Source organism: Delphinus delphis, chromosome 3 (genome assembly GCF_949987515.2).
Source record: "Delphinus delphis chromosome 3, mDelDel1.2, whole genome shotgun sequence".
Lineage (NCBI taxonomy): Eukaryota > Metazoa > Chordata > Mammalia > Artiodactyla > Delphinidae > Delphinus > Delphinus delphis.
Window position 1 is genome coordinate 21,494,644 of NC_082685.1, and position 19,332 is coordinate 21,513,975.

The window sequence follows — 19,332 nt, forward strand, 5'->3', positions numbered from 1 at the left end:
TCTGTTCCCTCTCCTGGTGTTTTCCAACCTTGCCTTCAGACAGAGAAACATCTACCAGATCTCCCCTAGACAGAAAGACCCACAACTTGTTAGGAAATTTTTGTTATAAAACATTTAATGTTAACCTACAATACAATGTAAACTTTTATGAAAAAAATTTAAAGTACACTAGATTTCTTCAGTAAATTATCACGTAACTATTCAGGTGCAGTACAAGTTGGGGCACTGCATCCTTTGTGGATGGATTTCCTGTTGCTGCATCCCTCACAAGTCCTAAAAAAAACCAGTTGTAAAGTGGAGCTCCTTGTTCAAGCACCAGATAATACACTCCTGATTTTGCATTCTGGGGGTTATCACTCCTTCCCACAGTCATTTTCTGTAACTTTTTCCTTGGCCTTGGCACCATTAGCAATTTTCATGACAGCTCAGTTGAAGATTCTAGGTTCTTTTTATTTTTTTCTAAAAGAAATATTCTCCATTGGCCATCTCTTATCCAAACATCATAGTGAAAACAAGCAAGGAGAAAGAAGTATTTGCTGCAGGAAATCCTGCAGAAGTGAAAGAAAAGACTGAGGCTGCAGAAATTCGACTGACTTCAATTAGGTATCTTTGCTTGGTCAGTTCCTATGGAAATTCAGCTGAATCTACAACTTTAGTCTTGGGAGTACAAAACAAAACTGGAAACAAGTGTTTTTGTTTAGTTGATGACTTGCCATTTGGAAACAACAGCTGAAATAATTAGGAGGTGATTTGGAAAGAAGAGCAAATGCTTGCAGATCACCGGCTTCTCAGTATTTTCTCACTTGCAGGTCCCATCAAGTTCCCAGAGGTCTTTGGGAGTAACATACAGATTGTCCGGGCGTTGACAAAATGTGCATCTTTCATGGAGGAGAGGAGATGGCACCTAGGCAGCAGGTCTAGGTCAGCATGAAGACAGGAAGCGAGACTGAGTAAAGCAGGGCTGTTTCAACGCTAGGAAGACTTTAATACTCTGGCATCTGACCTTCTTCACTGGACAAGTTATCAAAAGGCAAGAGGCGTAAAGTGCACATCATAGAATAATATGCAGATTGAATTATTAAGAAAATATTTACAACTTCCCAAAGTGGTGTGGAAAAGATACTTGGTACACCCAGCCTGGTGAAGGTCCTTAATACCCTCCTATGCGGGGAAACAGCTCTGCATTCCAGACAGGGAGGGTGGCTCCGAGTTAAGTGGAAAAATTCATCTTTGCATGGTTGTCAGCAGGAAGTAGACTTCACGTAAGGTAGAGTGGAGAACAGTTTATCCTTAGTCACTCCAGATACATTTTATGACAACAGTCGGAAAGCGATTTCCCACTCATCTGGACTTGGGACAGCAGGAAACAAAGTGAAAGAAAAACAGGGAGCCAGGAGCAGAATTAAAGTTTCCTGGAGATGGTACTGCAAACACCTGTGCCAAGGCAACTGGGAAATTCTCAGGCTCCCCAGGTGATACCCATGGGGCTCCTCACCCTGCCCCTTGGTGTTTACCCCAAACACTAAGGGTGGCAGAGAAGAGCAGTCACATCACTGCTACTTAAAAGAATGGTCCTTAGCTTTTAGCTAAGCAAGAGAAAGCCTTTGGAGGCTGCAAGTCTAGCAAGTTATGCTTTATGTTGACATGAACCCTGGCCTCACAGCATGCTAGGGAACTGCAATAACTTCAGTAACTTCAGTAGGTTGCAGCGTTACAAGTTCTGCAAGTCTAGCTACAGAACACTTTGGAATACTTGTCAGCTCACGCTGACATCTGTGAATACATGGCCTGACCCCTATACTCATTACCATAAACTCAACCACAGATGAGACATCAGAGGGAAAAACCCCTACTGCTTCAACACAGCAATAGAGGGAGAGGATAAAACTGCCCCCAGCAGGTGGCTACACCAAAAACTGAAATGTGCCTTCTGACACTTTACACAGGCTGAGTTCTGTCTTGGCTCCCTTCAAGGCCTCCGGTTCTTTCAACCCTTAAAACACCACCACCACCACCACATTCCCAGTGAGACAGGCGGGGTATTCTCACATGGTTCTGCTGGTTCCACCACAGACCCTGCTTGTCCTCTGGAAAGGCACCAAGCTTGGCAATTCAGGAAAGCTCAAGGCTGGGCAGGAATAGCATGCACATGTCAGAACACATATCCTTTGTTCAGATCCCATAATGACCACCTGGTCCAGATTCCAAGGAAAAGCTGCAGTTGTACGTATAGGTTAGTCTACACAGAGTTCATACCATGTATATGGGTGTATCTGTACATACACAGCCTTTGTAGAGCTACAAACCCAGATTTCCTCCCATTGTACCAAGTGGGATGCATAGGTGGCAAGAAAGGACAGCAAGAGTTGGACCAAAAAGAACCTCTCTGGGAACGTGAGAGGGACAATGGCAGAAATAAGCACAAACCAGCCTGGGACACCTTTATTACACTCTTGTGGGCTAAGGAGCCCAGGGCAAGAACTCATGGGTTTAAGAAATGGCTCTTTATCAAATGATGTTAAGGAAAAAAAATACATCTATGTCAGCCTCATTCCTTTGGTCATTACAAAGCAACAACAACAAAAAAATTAAAGTTATTCATAAATTGTGGGAAGTTCAAGGAACATCTCTGCTCTGTGCCTTCCCTTCTCTCTCTTCTCCAGAGGTGGAAGAAGCAAGTCCTCAGGAGATGCTGCAGTAGCTGGTTGTTGGAGGTTTTTTCACTTTTATTTTCTATAAAAGCAAGAATGAATGAGATCTAGTGGGAATGTCCCCTTCCCCAGTTGGGACAATGGCTGGGTTGGAGGTGAAGAGTCTCCTTTCACTGGAAGGTGTGGTGCAGAGGCAGTAGGGAAGGGTGGGTTTGCCAGCAGGAACGTTCACTGCTAACCTCGAGTGCACACACAGGTGGTGACTTTTGCAGGCAGCATGGTTTCTGATCCTTCCTGAGGATGCAGCAGTCTTTTAAAAAAAATATTGTATTATAATAATAATAATATGAATTTCTCTCTCTTATTTTTTTGTTTTTTTCCATTTCTTTTAGGGATTGGGGTTGAAAAGGAGAGGAAGAAAAAGTGTCATTCGTCTGTTAGGTCCTGAACAAAGAGAACTTCTGTGTGGCTGAGTCCGGCCTCCTGCAGCGTGGGGGGGTTGGGCCACTCCTCTGAAGGGGTGCAGGGCAGCACCCTCCGGGGAAAATTGGCTTCAATCTGAAACTTTTCAGGGCTTTCTTTCAAGGAGAATAAGAAGTCGTGGATTACCTGCAGAAAAAGAAGGTAATTTTCTATTACCTATAGAAAAAGGGCAGTGAGAAAAAGACAAAGACAGACACACACACAACCATGAAATCAAATATACCCCAGCTCTCCCCAGGGTAACTTGGAGATATGAAGTAATCACATTAGACTGAAATTCCATTTCAAAGTTGATCAATTTCAAAGAGCAAACATGTCGGGCAGCTCTTTTAAGAGATTTATTACATAGCCCAATGCTAGTCCTACTCTGAATTGACCCATCTGTTTCTTTTTTGAAAACGTGTCTGATATAAAGTTAAACATTTTTAACTTACAAATAACCAAGAGTTACAGAAAAGTTGGAAGCACAGGTACAGAATTTTTTCTTTGAACCAGTTGAAAGTGAGCTACCAACTGAATGTCCCATCACCCCAGAATACTTGTGTATATCTTTTTTTTTCGGTAGGCGGGCCTCTCACTGCTGTGGCCTCTCCCGTTGCGGAGTACAGGCTCCGGACGCGCAGGCTCAGCGGCCATGGCTCACGGGCCCCGCCGCTCCGCGGCATGTGGGATCCTCCCAGACGGGGGCACGAACCCGTGTCCCCTGCATCGGCAGGCGGACTCTCAACCACCGCACCACCAGGGAAGCCCTCTTGTGTATATCTTACAAACAGGGCAATCACCTTCATAATACAACCCTCAAAATCAGGAAACTTAACTGATACATTACTACTGTAATATAATAATGTACACTAAATTTTTATTCAGGCCCCATTCAAGTCTTGGCAGTTGCCTTTTTTTTTTTTTTTTTTTTTTTGGCAGTTGCCTTTTATAGCAAAAGGATCCAGTTTTAAATTGTATGTTGCATTTAGTAGTTGTCACATCTCCTAAGTCTGCTCCTTTTAGCCTGGAACAAATACTCAGGATTTCCTTGACTTTCATGACCTTGACACTCCTAAAGATTACTGGTCAGTTACTTTGTCTCTCAATTGGTTTATCTGACGTTTACTTTTTTTTTTTTAATTTATTTATTTTATATTTATTTTTGGCTGTGTTGGGTCTTCGTTTCTGTGTGAGGGCTTTCTCCAGTTGCGGAAAGCGGGGGCCACTCTTCATCGCGGTGCGCAGGCCTCTCACTGTCGCGGCCTCTCCCGTTGCGGAGCACAGGCTCCAGACGCGCAGGCTCAGTAGTTGTGGCTCATGGGCCTAGCCGCTCCACGGCATGTGGGATCTTCCCGGACTGGGACATGAACCCTTGTCCCCTGCATTGGCAGGCGGATTCTTAACCACTGCGACACCAGGGAAGCCCTGATGTTTACTCTTGATTAGATTCCAGTTATGCATCTTTGACAGGAGTATTACAGAAATGATGCTGTGCTCTACTCAATGCATCCTATTCAGGTGGAGTACAATTTCATTTTGCTCCATTACCTATGATGTCCACTGTGACCACTTGATTAAGATGGTGCCTGCCAGGTCTCTCCACTCTAAGTTAGTCTTTTCTCCTTTGTTATTAACGAGTATTTTGTGGGGGGGTACTCTGAGACTACGGAGACATTTGGCTCTTCAAACTTTCTTCAATTTATTTATTTATATTAATATAGAGCCATGCTTTCCTATTTTATTCAATAGGTTCTAATGTTCAAACTGTTTCAGATGGAGTCCGAGGAGCCCAATCAAGCTGGCCTCCACGTCTTTCTGACATGTCTCCATCATTTTTTGAATAATTCCTTGCTTTGTGGTACAAGGTGTTCCAGGCTAATCTTGTATTTTCCCTGTCCCAGTCCTGGAATCAGCCATTTCTCCAAGGAACCGTGATTCTTCTTAATGGACAATGCTATTTAAAAACCACGATCTAGGGAATTCCCTGGAGGTCCAGTGTTTAGGATTCCATGCTTCCACTGCAGGGAGCATGGGTTCGATCCCTGGTCGGGGAACTAAGACCTTGCATGCTGTGTGGTGCGGCCAAAAACGAAAAAACAGAAAATAAATAAATAACAACAATGACCTAGGTGCTAGGTATGTTCATTGCTATTGGGGTGCTGATGTTCCCAAGCACTCTCTGTGGAGAAAGCCAGACAATGTGTACATACATATATGCATCTATATCTCTATTTCCCCCTGTATACTGAGAGCCATGAGTTGATTCCCCTCTCCTCATGTATACCCTCCTTACCTGGTTCTGGATTTAACACCCACCCCATCTCCAGGCCACTTGGGCTCTGACTTCTCTGCACTGGGTGCTCTCACATATGCACACCTCCTTCACTTGATCGAGATCTGACACCTTCCACGTAGACCTCTCTTCTGTGAGAAAGCCCTCTTCACCCTGGTCTGGCTCTGGCAAGGTACAGGTAAATTCTTATTTTCCCCTGTCTCTTAACGCCACACATTAAGAACAGGCACCCTGGATCTGATCTATGGTCCTCTTTATCTCAAATTCTGTTTTTAACAAGACTCTAAGGGATGTGCAGTGAAGGGCACTGCTAACCTCTTTCAGGTCCATCCCAAAGATCAGGAGCACCCCATTCAAGTTACCCTTACTTTTTTGAGGGTATCTATTTCTATTTCCTTTTTGTTCCACCTCTCATAAGTTTATTTCCCTCTGCCTGAAGAGGCTATTGCTACAAATCCATTTAAGGAGTAAATTCATTTTCCTTTCACCTAATCCATTCATGATTTTACAAAATTCTCATATTTTGGTCCATCAACCTTAATCACTTTCAGCTCCTTTCTCTGTCTTTGCAATTTCCATTAACATTCATTCTCCTTTTCTTTTCTTGAGATGCATCAGTTAGACTTGCACCAAGTATTCTTGGTATGAACCCAACAGGGTTTTACAAAAGGGCAAAATATCTTGCTTCCTTTTCAGTCACTGCTTGACAATACTCAACACTGATACAACACTGACATTTTCTGTTTATCATTGGCAATGCACCAATACCATCAGGAAACAGATGAAATCACCTCTACAGGTCCCTTTTGGTTCATAATGGATAGAAAAATGATTTCTGGGCTGAGTATAATTTGGTTTCTCTCTTACATGCATTCATTCAGGAGAAAGTCAGCTGCCACTTTTCTGCTCACTCTTGAAGGCTAGAGATTTTTCTACAGTTTACCCTTTTTTATCCTAGCTTTTAACACCTGTCAAGAGCTGAGCATCATACACAAACTGAGCATTTTGCTGAACATTCACTCATTGAGAGTATTTATAAATGGTAGAGCTCACAGAAGATCACACAAACTCCGCAGGAGCACTAAAAAACTGTAACTCACTATTCAGTTACGTTATTAACTCTATAAATGTTAAATGAAAGGCCAGCACTGCCAATACACCTCTCCTCTTACACTTCTTTCTTTCCCATCTGATCCTTGTCCCCATTTACGAATTATTTCTCTCCATCTGAAGTTTTTTTCTTCTTTAAAAAATAACTTGTAGTGTAAACATATTTAAAAAGCCTACAAGGATTAAATATTTAATAAATGGGTTGGTTCCCCTTTGGCTAAAAGTCTATTCTATTCCACAATTCTAACAGATTTTCCTCCAAAACTCTCAAGAGAGGAAATTTTGGTTAGGCTTTTCATATACAAAATGATAATTAGAGTTTGGGGAGTAAAAGCTCCGTAAGCGCTTGGGCATACTACAGAGAAACTGTCAGTGAACATGGCTGCAAGCTAATACCCACACAGAAAACAGTAGTTAGGAAACACATCAAGGAAGGGGAATGAACATTTAGAAATCATCTACTACATGCTAGGTCCTGTGTGAGGCTCATTCATGTTATTCCCAACTAAAACATCCAAAGTTAGAGATGTGAGCACCTTCTCCCATATAAATCAATGTATAAATGAGAGAGAAACAAATAAAACGAGGAAGCTATTGCTTCTCTCTCACTAGGATGCCTCACAACGTTTTACTCTGAATTAGCTCTTTGAATCGTCTTACATTCCTTACTGGCCAGTAAGCTCCATGAATTCCAGAACCACGCTTTACTCACCTGCATAACCCCTAGGGTGCCTAGCACAGTGCCTGACATACCTTCAGTTTAATGTTATCAGAGGACAGGTTATATTTCCATTTTACATGCAGGATATATCTGAGGCCCTATAAGAGACTCTGTAACTTGTCCAATGTTTTCCAGTTAAACAGGAGAAGTAATGAATGTGCTACCCAGCCTCACCTGACTACAGAGCATCCACATTTCTATTATGCAGTTTATTCCTGATTATTTCAAATGATCAGGGAAATGGCAGCATCTATTATAGTTGTAAACTTGGAAAGGCAACTTACCAACGCTCAATATAAACAGGAACTTCCTTCTGATAATAAACACCAAAAACAATAGCGTTTGAATGCTTACTATGAGCCAGGCACAATGTTGAGCACTTTACATATGAACTTAATCCTAACAATCCTATTAGAGAGTGACTATTATACCCATTTTAAAGATAAAGAAACTGAGGCTTACAGATTAAGTAAACTGACCAAGGAAACACACCTATTAACACTGGAACAATGAGAATTTGATCTTAATTCTGTGAGACTCTGAGAGTCTCTGCTTGTAACTACATCCCTATGGAATGACAAACACTATTTACCTATGGACACCAGATACCCAAGGTAGCCCTACTAAGTGGGGCTTCTAATGGGCTGAGTAGAAAGAAAGGGTGACAACTGCATGCAAGCTGTGCATGCACTTATATTCAGTTGTGTAATTCCAGTCCTTCCAGGGCAGCGGGGATAGAGCTTTTTCTACACAGCAAGGGGTTCTGGTGGGATTCTAAAGCCAATGCGAGTCGAGCAGCTTGGAAGAGCCTCCCACCTCCAACATACAAGTCTTTTGTGGGACTTCTTGGTAAGCTATCTTTTCTTCTTAGCAGAGCTCAAACATGATAAAATGAAACCTTAATAACTGCTTTGAGTTGGCAGCTAGACCTGAAGGAACCTACAATAATTCAGTGCACTCTTCTCTCTGCCCCACCTCCTTCCTCCCCTGTTCATCAGAGCAGCAGATACAGCAATAACACTCTTGAGAGTCTTTAAAAGTTTCCATATCTACAGCCCACACAGCCCAGACTTTACATACACTTCACACAACTTAGGCAGTCCTTACTGTTAGAGACTGTGAAAAGTGGAATCGTCTTTCTACTCGAGAATCATTGGGTAATTTGAAAATGATTTTGACACTTTCAGGGTCATCAGGGGAAGGCTCCGGGGGCAGGCACTCCAACTTCCTTTCCTTCTCCTCTTGTAAATTCTGTAGAGACACAAAGCAAAGGTGAGGCTATGGCTCCAATCAGGGAACAAGGAAACAAGAAACACAATCACAACATGTAGGTTTACTAGGCAGTCAGATGAAAAATTAATGACCAGTATCAGAAGAAAACTTCTTGGCAAGGGTCAGAAACACCCTAATTCAAATTATATTTATTTGATTACACACTATTGCATCACATGTATTATTTATTGACTATGTTAAGGTATGTAACTGTTAGAAAAAAGGGAATGACTAAAAGACCCTGGCTATAATCAAGCGGCAATATGCAATGAAACAAGATGATGAATAAAATGTCAGATGAGCTAAACACTGGTACTAAGAATGAATGCTTAAAATCTACTGCTGTGAATTAGCATATTGAACTGCTTATTATCTATTTATACTTACTTTTCATGGAACAGAGCTTTTCTGCCTAACTTTTACTTACTCTTGTATTTGTTTTAATAAACTTTTTAAACAATTAAAAAATACTTTTTGTGAAAATGTAGTAAATATTAAAATGGCATGGAGAATTTAAATCACTCACAATCCTATCATCTAGTTTTTTCTCTCACACTTGAGAAAAGACCAGTTTGAGAGTCACCAGAAGTAAATAAAGACAGGCTCCTTACCCGCCGCCGTCTCTCCTCTGCCAACTTCTGCTGCTGCACCTCTTCCTCCTTCCGCCGCTTCCGCTCCCGCTCCTCCCGCTTCTTTCTCTCTTTCTCCTGGTCAGCCCGGAGAGAGGCCAGGTAGGCCTCATCCTGTTGTTGTCTCAGCACCTGGGTCTGGTTTCGTTCTTCCCTGTGGACAGATCAAAAGCATAGAGGGAAAAAATAAATCTCACAAAGCTCTGTGTTTTCTTATATTGAAATTTTTTAGGGGGTTAAAAAGGTTGACAATCTTGGCAGATGACAGTTAATACTACCATAAGGGATTCAGATTCTCATGCAGAATCTGAATGAGCCATCTCTTTTCTTACTTTAATTTGGCAGAAAAAGAAATGGCAAGCTTTTCCCTCTCTTTTTAACTTTCCATGTAAAACTATCCTTTCCCCCCAATCCTAACAGAAGTAACACAATATTATTGCCATAAAATGATCAGTGGGATCATATTTTATAGGTAAATACCTTTCTGGGTTACAACATTTTTGTGTATGTTGCTTTCATAAAACCAAAAAACCACATACACACATTTTAGAAGATGTGAAAAATAAAGAAACATCTTATTCAGAGTTCTACTAATTAAAGAGAAAACACTGTAACATTTTGGGATATTTCTTTTTCTCTCCAAAAAATTGTGTATGTACGTAGGAGTGTGTGTGTCTGTGTCTATAAAATTAAAAGAAAATACCCCAGAATGTTAAAAGTGGTGGTAGGATTATGAGTGATTTAAAATTTCTTCTGTGCTTTTCTATGTTTCCTGAATTTTCTACATTAATTAATGTACATTACTTATGTGATGGGGGAGGAGTTATAACCAAGTTATAAGCATTCCTCATTTTTTACATTTAAGTTCTTTATATCATGCTCAGCTATTTTAAATGACACAATTTACATTCCTGAGCATAGAGTCCTGTCTTTATTTTGAATCACATCTCCAAGAAAAGATGATCTGATGGAGTTATTTAGGTAAAAATATATAAATATTTTAACACTAAATGGACAAGGCTTTTAAAGTTGCCTAACAGAGAAGAAGTCAGGATTTGTGGAGCCCCAGGTAAGGCACCCAAGTCTACAGCTCGTCTCAGTTCCAGAGAGGAACTCCCCTGTACCTCTCTAGGCGTTCTGACACCAGGTAAGTCTGGTTTGCATCCATGATAAATGTCAGCTGGTTAATGAGGTCATCAGGCTGAATGAGGCCTTCTAGCCGTCCTACCACAGTCATTCTCCGATCCTTCAACATAATCATGGCCAGGAATGGATAGGTGTTTTCTCTTAAAGCCTGTGAGACTGACAGAAAGAAGACCCAAAAGATCAAGGGCAGGACTTAGGGATAAAACAGATTAATTCTTAGACTTTACACAACAAGCAAGAGAGAACTGCTTTGGTCTCAGTTGGGAAAGAAGGGAGGTGTCATTTATTCCCTGCCTACCTTTTTCCCTCCTAGTTTCTCAATCTTTTTGCTGTTGTTGTTATATACTTGTGTCCCTATTCCCAGGTAATTTGATTAGAGTAGGACAGGCTTTTCTGGTGGGGTGTGGTTGTCATGATGATGCTAGGGCAGGCTGCAGAGTTCAAGAACAATGTCTATTTGATGGAGGGAAAAGGCTCTACAAAGACTCTGGCTACTGCTCAGCATAATTTCCCCCTGTGTCGAAGGGGACAAGGCTGCAAGTCTCAAGTTTATGTTACTGGTGAGGATCTCCACCATCATCTTCCTTGTCTTTTGTTCCTCTCATCCAATCCCTTCCTTATCCCCTTTTCCTATGTCCTACCTGCCCCCACCCACTAAAAAAGGGCTAGCTTTTCTGTTCTGAAGGAGTTTAGAAAGTTGGTCTTCCAAATAACCAAGATTTTACAATTACAGAGCTTTACCTGTTTTACCTTATGATTTGAAAGAAGAGATTTTAAGCTTCTGTTAAAAATATTCTTAGTCTCCTTCTATCTATCACTCCTCACACCCAAAGCCGTAAGAGAATGGCAAAACATATACTGCAGGAACTTATCAGATGTTTAAAAACCAATTAGGAATAACAATTCGGATTCCAGGATGTAGACAAAACATCTGCTGCATCTTTGGTTCTCAGGATTTAGCACAGCACCTGGTATGCTAGTATATATTCAAAAGTTGCTGAATAGAAGTAGCTGCAAAGTAACTACATTTTCCTTCACTAGATGCCTTTATATCTTATACTGACTTCTAAAGATATTTACCTCCAGTTAAGAGTTAGTTATAGTCAGCAAAGATCTGAGCTTTCTGAATCCCTATCAGCACTCAGGGTACTCAAACTCATTGTGCAAGAAGCTCTGTTAAAATTGCTGATGACAAGAATAAACTCTTCAGTAAAAAGCTCGTTAAGATTAAAGGCAAGCTGCTGGCCAGTACTGGGTTTTTTTTTTTTTTTTTTTTTTTTGCAGTACGCGGGCCTCTCACTGTTGTGGCCTCTACCGTTACGGAACACAGGCTCCGGACGCGCAAGCTCAGCGGCCATGGCTCACGGGCCCAGCCGCTCTGCGGCATGTGGGATCTTCCCGGACTGGGGCACGAACCCGTGTCCCCTGCATCAGCAGGCGGACTCTCAACCACTGCGCCACCAGGGAAGCCCCAGGACTGGGTATTTTTAAAAATAAAACAGGCTCTGGCAATGGTTAACTGTAATGAATGGGCTAGAGCCTGACAGACCTGAGCTTGCTCCAAAACTTGCTAACTGTATGATCCTGGGCCAGTGGCTTAAACTCTCTGAGCTTGTTTCCTAAACCATAAAGTGGAGGTAATACAACCCCCATCTCTCAGGACTGCTGAGAGGATCGGTCAGCCACAGAATACTCATGCAATAAATGGCATGTCCTTCCAGATTATTCCAAAGATATCTCAACAATCTCAATGAGGCAAAAGAAACACGACTTACCCCTGTATCCCTCAGGTTTGTTTGTGGAGCATGCCCAGAAGAGCATCCTAGTGTTTATTAGTGAAATAACTTCAGGAGCACAGAGTGTGGTGCTGTGGAGAGGGATGAAGAGGACATGAGAAGAACTTGCTTACTACAAATTATCAGTAGATAAGATCAGAAAAGAGGGAAAAAAAAAAAATCAATCCACTTACCGACAGAACTCATCAGAGTCCTGGTGATCATCTCCATGAAGATAAACCAAAAGAAAGCGAAGCTCCCGTTTGGCATCATTAAGTGCCTGTGAGAAACAAAAGATCACAAATTATGATGATGACTGTGCCTCAAACTTTTAGTTAGGCTAAGGGTCCTAATGGATACAGCTACGTATTTAGGAACAAAAGAAGAAATGAGGGAAAAAGGTGAGCAAGAAAACCAGAAAATTCCTGGGTTCCTACCTTCATAACCCTGGCATTTCTCTCCCTACAAAAAGTCCATGCTAACAAGCTTCAATGAAAAAGTTTTTAGTGTTGTTAGGATTTAAATTCTATCAGGCACATAAGAGTAGGCAGGCTGACAAAAAAAGGCCCCCTTCCCACCCAATCACAGAAAAGTCATCTGTTCCCACAATCTAAAGGAAGATGTAAACAGGAAAATCTGACCTGAAAAGGGAGATGAGAGTTTTGCCACTTTACAGCTACAACATAAAAAATACTGCGAAGATGAGCCTGATCCAAGGCCACATACCAAGCAGGGATGAGGGACTGAGGGACCCAAGGGCATTTTAAAGAGCATGGGGTTTAAAAGATCTTCAAAGACAAGGCTAGTGTCCCAGATTTCTGTGTATGCTTTTGCATTTGCAGAATCCCAAGTACATTACAATTTAATTAAGATTTCCTGAATGACCATTGGTGGTCTACCTTCAGGATTACAGCAAAGAGGGTGTATGAGAGGTGCCCATCTCATTCATGTCTGTATCTCTAGCACTGAGCACAATGCATGGCATATAGTACGTGCTTAATGCTCATTGAGTGGGGTGGGAGCAGCCAGTGGGAAAAAGCAGATGTGGGAGAATCACAGAAGGAAGCAAGAGTAAGCATTTTTCTCTTTCTCCAGATAGATCCAGGAATCCTGGAGGCTGCAGAACCACCCTCAGGCATAAGGTGTTACTTCTACATTTTTCTCTGGTAAACTAGAGATATGCCCAACACCCACAGAACTCCTAATTTTTGCTCCCTGAGAGGTAACAACAGTCGAATGTCTGCGTGGCTTGGGTTGAATGAGATGTGTTGCTTTGAGTCTATGGTCTATCCCCTTATTCAATTCTGCGAGGGATACAAGACTTAGGTTTTGCCTATAAGGAGGAGCTTGCAGTCTGATACAGGAGATAAGACATTAACACAAACAACTATAAAATAAGGAAGAATGTGAAATTGCTATAACGTTTAAAAAAAAAGAAAACCACTATGAAAGTACAAAAGGAAAGACTACTATTTTAGATTGCAAGTAGGCAGGGTAGGGCGCAACAATTAGGAAAGGGTACAAGAGGGGAGTGACATGAGCTGGTGAAGGATGGGCAAGATTCCAATTAGCAAAAATGTGAGGAAGGCATTCTAGATAGAGGAAACAGTAAATCAAAAGCAAAGGCACAGAGGTGGGAAAGTACAGAGTATGTTAAGGGAATGGTCAGCTGGAACCTAGGGTATAGGGAAACAAGTTATGCAGGAAAGACCTCAAAAGGAGGTTGGGATTAGATCAAGGAGGGCCCAGCTAAAGGGCTTGGTCTCTTTTTGTGTAAGCAATAAAAAGCTATTTAAAGTTTCTGAATCAAAGAATGACATGATCAGTGCTAAGCTATGCTTTCCTTTGAGGATAGAATCATATCAAAAATTGGCATCTATATGGTTTGTGGCACTGACCTGGCTGTACGTTCCCTGGTAGAAGACAGGGTGTGCCCTCCCATATTTCTCTTCAAAAGAGTGCATAAATGAAACAATGTCCCCAACGGGGTCAGTGACCCGGCTGCGAGGGTCAGGCCGTATAAAACGAAGAGCAAACCTGGGGAGGAAGGAATAAATATCACATGAATCGGCTTACTGTAGTGCATATGGAGTGGGCCAGTTTGTAAAGATTCCTATAGCAGAGCCATGGGCATGGCAGCAAAGGGAGGTGAACGGTCTGTGAGTGGACCATCAAACCTGAGAGTACAGGCTAGCTCAAAAGCCACAAAGCAGCAAGTGTTACACCACTGTCTGCTTAAGAAGAATGCAAATTACTAGAATTATAAATTCCAACACTGGCCTAAACAAATCTTGAGTGCTTTTTGCAGAAAAATTTAGGGCTATAAGAATTGGGAAAGGAAGACGCAATATCCAAAAAGATCACAGGTCAGGCTGTGTCCCCAGACTCTCCATAACGGCACTGTCTAAAACAGCAGCCACGAGCCACATGTGGCTATCTAAATTACCAAGAAAATTAATTTAATTAAATACAATTTTAAAAATTCACTTCCTCACTCACACCAGCCACATTTCAAGTGCTCAACAGCCACATGTGGCTAGTGGCTTCCACACTAGACACTGCAGATATAGAACATTTCCATCATCACAGAAAGTTCTATTAGTGCTATTCTAGAACAGAGCTGTATCTCTTTCTGGTTCTTCTACTTGCCTCTCCCTTTCCTTTCTGTTCTCCTGGGATTTTGAATTATGAGTCCACATTCCCAAACTATTCAAATTATGGACAAGAACTTCAAATCCAAACTTGCAGTCATGACTGACTTGCTCTTCAACGGGGCAAGTAAATTCTGCTCAGTGATTTATGGTTGATAGCATCCATGGAGGAAGTTATAAAATGGATCTAGACAACACTGGCAGAGTTGGAGACCTGGCTTACTGTAAGGTTAAAGACGGTACCACACATCTGTTTCTAAAGAGCCCATCTTATCACATTTGTATAGTACCAGTTATTTATCCTCTGGGTTTCCATAAAAGGCAAAGGAGCAGGGGCTTGATAAGTCAATATGCTATGTAACATTAAATAAGTTACTTGGATGATACAGTCGGATTAAAATTAGTAACACATGCCATGCATATTTTTTCCCAAAGAAAGCAAACAATATTCATATACTTAAAGAAATATCAGCATAGAAAAGCTGACTAAACTATGATACCTTCCTTACCAAATATCGAGCCAATTCCTTATCCCCTTAACAAATTCCCCATATAAACATGATTTCACTTGGAATTTCTCCTGAGTAATCAAATCAAACTCATTGACACAAACATTCCAGAGCAAATTAAAAACAAAAGTAAGAAGCTGTGTATGTGAGGGAGTGATTAGAAATCCTTAAGAAGATTAATGTTTTGATAACTTTCTCTGAAGTCAAGTATTTTAGGATTATCTTATTACTCTTTAAGTTTTCAAATTTTGATGAATGGATAAAGGTTTTAATTTTTTTATTTCTCATTACAATATATTCCAATGGCCAACACAATTTAGGACAATCAGCTTTTTAAAAAAAATAGAGATATCAACTAAGACTTCATTATGATTTTAAAGGTTTTTACATGCCCATTCTTAGGTATTGTCTGATCCTCTGCAGCTGCTGGGTCCTTACCTTCAGGCTCTGCTCCCTAGAGCAAGGCAAAGATTAGCCCATATTTAGAGGAAGGTATAGAATGCCCTGTATGCAAGGTTCCATCTGTTGGCATGGATGCCCATAAAACATTTTAGTTCTCCATGAAGTCTAGGTGTGGGTTCATCTACTACTGAGTTCCAGACCAGACACCCCAAGTCTGATGTGCCAGAAACTTGGGCCCCTTGACATTTTCCAGCCTTTCTGTAGCTTCCTGTGCTGAGCTCTCCAAATGGTACATGAAGGAATTAAGAAGAAAGGTGAAAGTGTGAAGCAAGGGGGAACACATATGGAAGGGTTCCAGTGCCAGCAACCTATGGGTTGCCAGGACAGAGGAAAATGTACAGAAGGTGTGTCTAGAATGGTGAAATTGTTATAGGAGGAATCTAGAAGAAAGTAGGTCATCTCAGAGCAAAAGAATTTGTTGGAATTATGAGTTGTAAAATGATTTAGGGTAAAAGTTACAAGGAGTGTGAAGCTAGTAAAGATAACAGAGGTTGGAAAGGAAAGGGTGTGAAGATTAACTAGGGAATGTAGGGGGACAAACATGTGGGATAGGGAGGCAGATTTATTTGTGAAAATGATAACATCTGTTGTTATGTCTGAAAAACCGAAAATATTTTCATGCTATATGAATACTTCAGGAAAAGTATTCAATCTGATGACAAACTGGCAGCCAAAATTGATAGAGCATAAACCTTATTCTGGTCTATGTTTCAGCTCCAACGTCTACCTTGTTACTACTAACACATACATACAAAGGTACATACCTAAATATATCAAGTATTGTATAATAGGTAAACCGGAATGGAAGCATTATCAAGTAATAACCCCATCCAAGCAGCCCCTGAAATTCCAAAAACAAAGTTAGATATCATTCTCTCAATCCCTAATACCTTAATTGCTAGTTAAGATTTACATTCTTTTTTGTCCTTTTCTTGTAATTTCTCCCTCTGCAAAACAAGGTTCCCTTTTCCTGGCCCACCTCATCCTTCTTAAAAACCAACTACCTTTGACCTCACTTCATCTAATACTATTATATTTTTCTTTTATACAATAATTTTTGTATTAAATTTGCTTGAACACTTATTCTGCAGCTACTTACATACATTAGCTGTCAAATTCAGTTGCAAGTTTTCCTCTCTAAATCATAAATATTCATTCTTTCCTTTTTAGACTTAATATATTAAAATGTGGTATATAGAAATAACAAGAAAGATAACCACTACTGCTACCTTGAACATTTGTATATAAATGACAAATAATTATATTAACCACAATTATAAATCTCCAAACAGCTGCTAATCTTGGTAATACTCTTAATTATTATTTTAACAGTGTTGATTACTGCTGCTCTTATTATTAATTAGCAAATATATAAGGCTCTATAGCTTACAAAACATTTCTTACACGGTATATTGTGTTAATCTGAGACCCTCTGTGTCCATGGCCAGGGAGCTCTAGAGCTCTGGAGCCCCATTAGTGGACATTAGGGTCCCAAACACATTCAAGCCCAAAACAACTGGAGAAACATTGGACACATACAGAACTACTCCTTTTTTTTTTAATTTAAAAAAGAAAAAAGTTTTCTTTTTCTTTTTTTTTTTTTTTTTGGCCACACCACACGGCTTGCAGGATCTTAGTTCCTTGACCAGGGATTGAACCTGGGCCCTCAGCACTGAAAATGGAGTCCTAACCACTGGACCGCCAGGGAATTCCCTAGAACTACTCCTTGAATCATATAATTGCTCTAGGAATCTGTGCTGTTCTACTTCAGAATACCCCAAAACATCTACTTAGAAACTATTTTTAAAACATTATCAAGTACTCCACAAAAAGGAGTGATGGAGTAAATTCTAAATCCAATTATAAGAGGTGAGTGTAACTCCAAGAATAAGAAACTCCAAAAAGTTCTCTGGAGTGTTCACTATCAGTATACACACCTGACTTCCCTAATTTGACTGAATAATTTGAAGAGGGAAGAATGCCTCTTTATTCATCTCTAGATCCCCAACAGCAAAATATCAAGGACCTTGGAACACTCTTAAGTGCTTGCTGAATTTAACTGAACCACCTCCTCGCTGCTAGCCCTTCAAGGCTAATTTCTCCCACAGAGATTACAAGTACTTCCCTAGAAGTAGCTTAAAATTAAGTAAAATGAAGCAACAAAGAATTCAGTAAACACTCTAACTTAAGAGTGGAAGATCTATTAAACACATAGCAAACATTTTTAGACATGTAAATACATGTAGATGAAGTGCTATAAACAAGGCACAGAAAACTCTTCAAATAACTGGCATGGAAACAGGAAAAAAAAGGATACTTTCATTGGTTCATTAAGGAATAAAGGAAAAATGATAAACCCAATAAACCTACCAAGGAGCTAGGTCAAGCTAACAGCTTTATATTCTGAATATTCCTTTTGTTCCTATCATACAGAGATCAACATAACCAAGTGAAAGAACTTTTAAAATAAAAAAGGGAGAAATTCCAGCTATGAAATAACTTGCCCTTGGTTGTGGTCTTGAAACAACATAGCTGTAGATCCTGTGGTCGGCTGTATTAACTTGCAAGGGTCGGGATGGTGGTGGGTTGAAAACACTTGGTACACCCTCTTGCTCGTTCAATCTGTCCTGTACAGCAGCCTGAGAAGAAAAGAATAGCAAGAACTTCAGTGATGCTCAAATCAACCTAGAAGAGATGAGACAACCATTGCTGGTGTTTCGAAATAGGTCACCAGGGAGTATATAATTATGAACCTTTCTTTAACTTGCTATGGTGGGAGGCAATGTGTGGTGATGGCTCCAGAATTCATACACAGTAGAGGAGTACTAGGAACTTGTCTGGAAGCTCACTGCTTTTATTAAGATGGTATGTGTTATTTAGGGTGGCTGGGATACAAGGTGCTTCACTGTACAAGCGTAAGGAAAACCATCCACAGAGAACACAGCAAAGCAGACTGTGTCCCCAGAGCTGTGCAATGGAGCAATCCTGATGGTTGGTGTTTGATGGAAGGCTTGGCTTTGGAGCAGAGAAACTTAGGTCTGAATCCTAGCTCCAGCACTCAGAAGAATTGCTTGGATTCTGTGCCTCAGTTTTTCATGTGCAAAATGAAGAAACAATACTTCTCAGGGTTAATTTGAAAAATTAATGAGGTGACCATACACAAAGATTCTAATATAATTCCTGGCAGACAGACGATCTTCAGTTAAAAAGTCTCATTCCTTTCCTAACTCTGCCCCTGAAAATGGATATTTGTCCCACTGTAGTAAAAAAATTTGGCCTTACACAAGAGGAGGTCTGATCTCTGCCTTCGACTTCTGGAGATAATCTATGTCACACCTGATAAGAGTATCTTTGCTATGGGAACCTAGGGTAGGGCTGACCACCCTAGAAAGACCAACCATTTAATTTAGGCTGGGGATTTTGGGTAATGCAGTATCAGTCAACCTAGAGACTGAGTTCAATTACATAGGCAACCAATCAAATCAATCATGCCTATGTAATGAAGCCCCAGTGAAAACTCTGGACACTGAAGCTGAGGTGAGCTTCCCTGGTTGGTAATACTTCATGCATATTGTCACACACTTGTGCCAGGAGTGTAACATGTCCCGATTCCATGAGAGAAGTAAGGAATCTTTGTGTTTGGAACTC

At 40.8% G+C, this 19,332-nt stretch overlaps 1 protein-coding gene across 1 annotated transcript in view; it reads right to left on the reverse strand.

Moving 5' to 3' along the window:
- Positions 1-2,426: 2,426 nt before the first annotated feature.
- The window catches only part of FAF2 (Fas associated factor family member 2), a 57,091-nt gene continuing 40,185 nt past the window's right edge, over positions 2,427-19,332 (reverse strand). The window contains exons 3-11 of the mRNA XM_060008345.1: positions 18,189-18,323; positions 16,449-16,525; positions 13,961-14,099; positions 12,257-12,342; positions 12,063-12,154; positions 10,266-10,443; positions 9,124-9,295; positions 8,348-8,491; positions 2,427-3,260 (exon numbers count right to left, since the gene is read on the reverse strand). Of these exons, the coding sequence (XP_059864328.1) occupies positions 3,078-3,260; positions 8,348-8,491; positions 9,124-9,295; positions 10,266-10,443; positions 12,063-12,154; positions 12,257-12,342; positions 13,961-14,099; positions 16,449-16,525; positions 18,189-18,323 (1,206 nt within the window). The 3' untranslated portion in view covers positions 2,427-3,077. The remainder of the gene's footprint in view (positions 3,261-8,347; positions 8,492-9,123; positions 9,296-10,265; positions 10,444-12,062; positions 12,155-12,256; positions 12,343-13,960; positions 14,100-16,448; positions 16,526-18,188; positions 18,324-19,332) is intronic.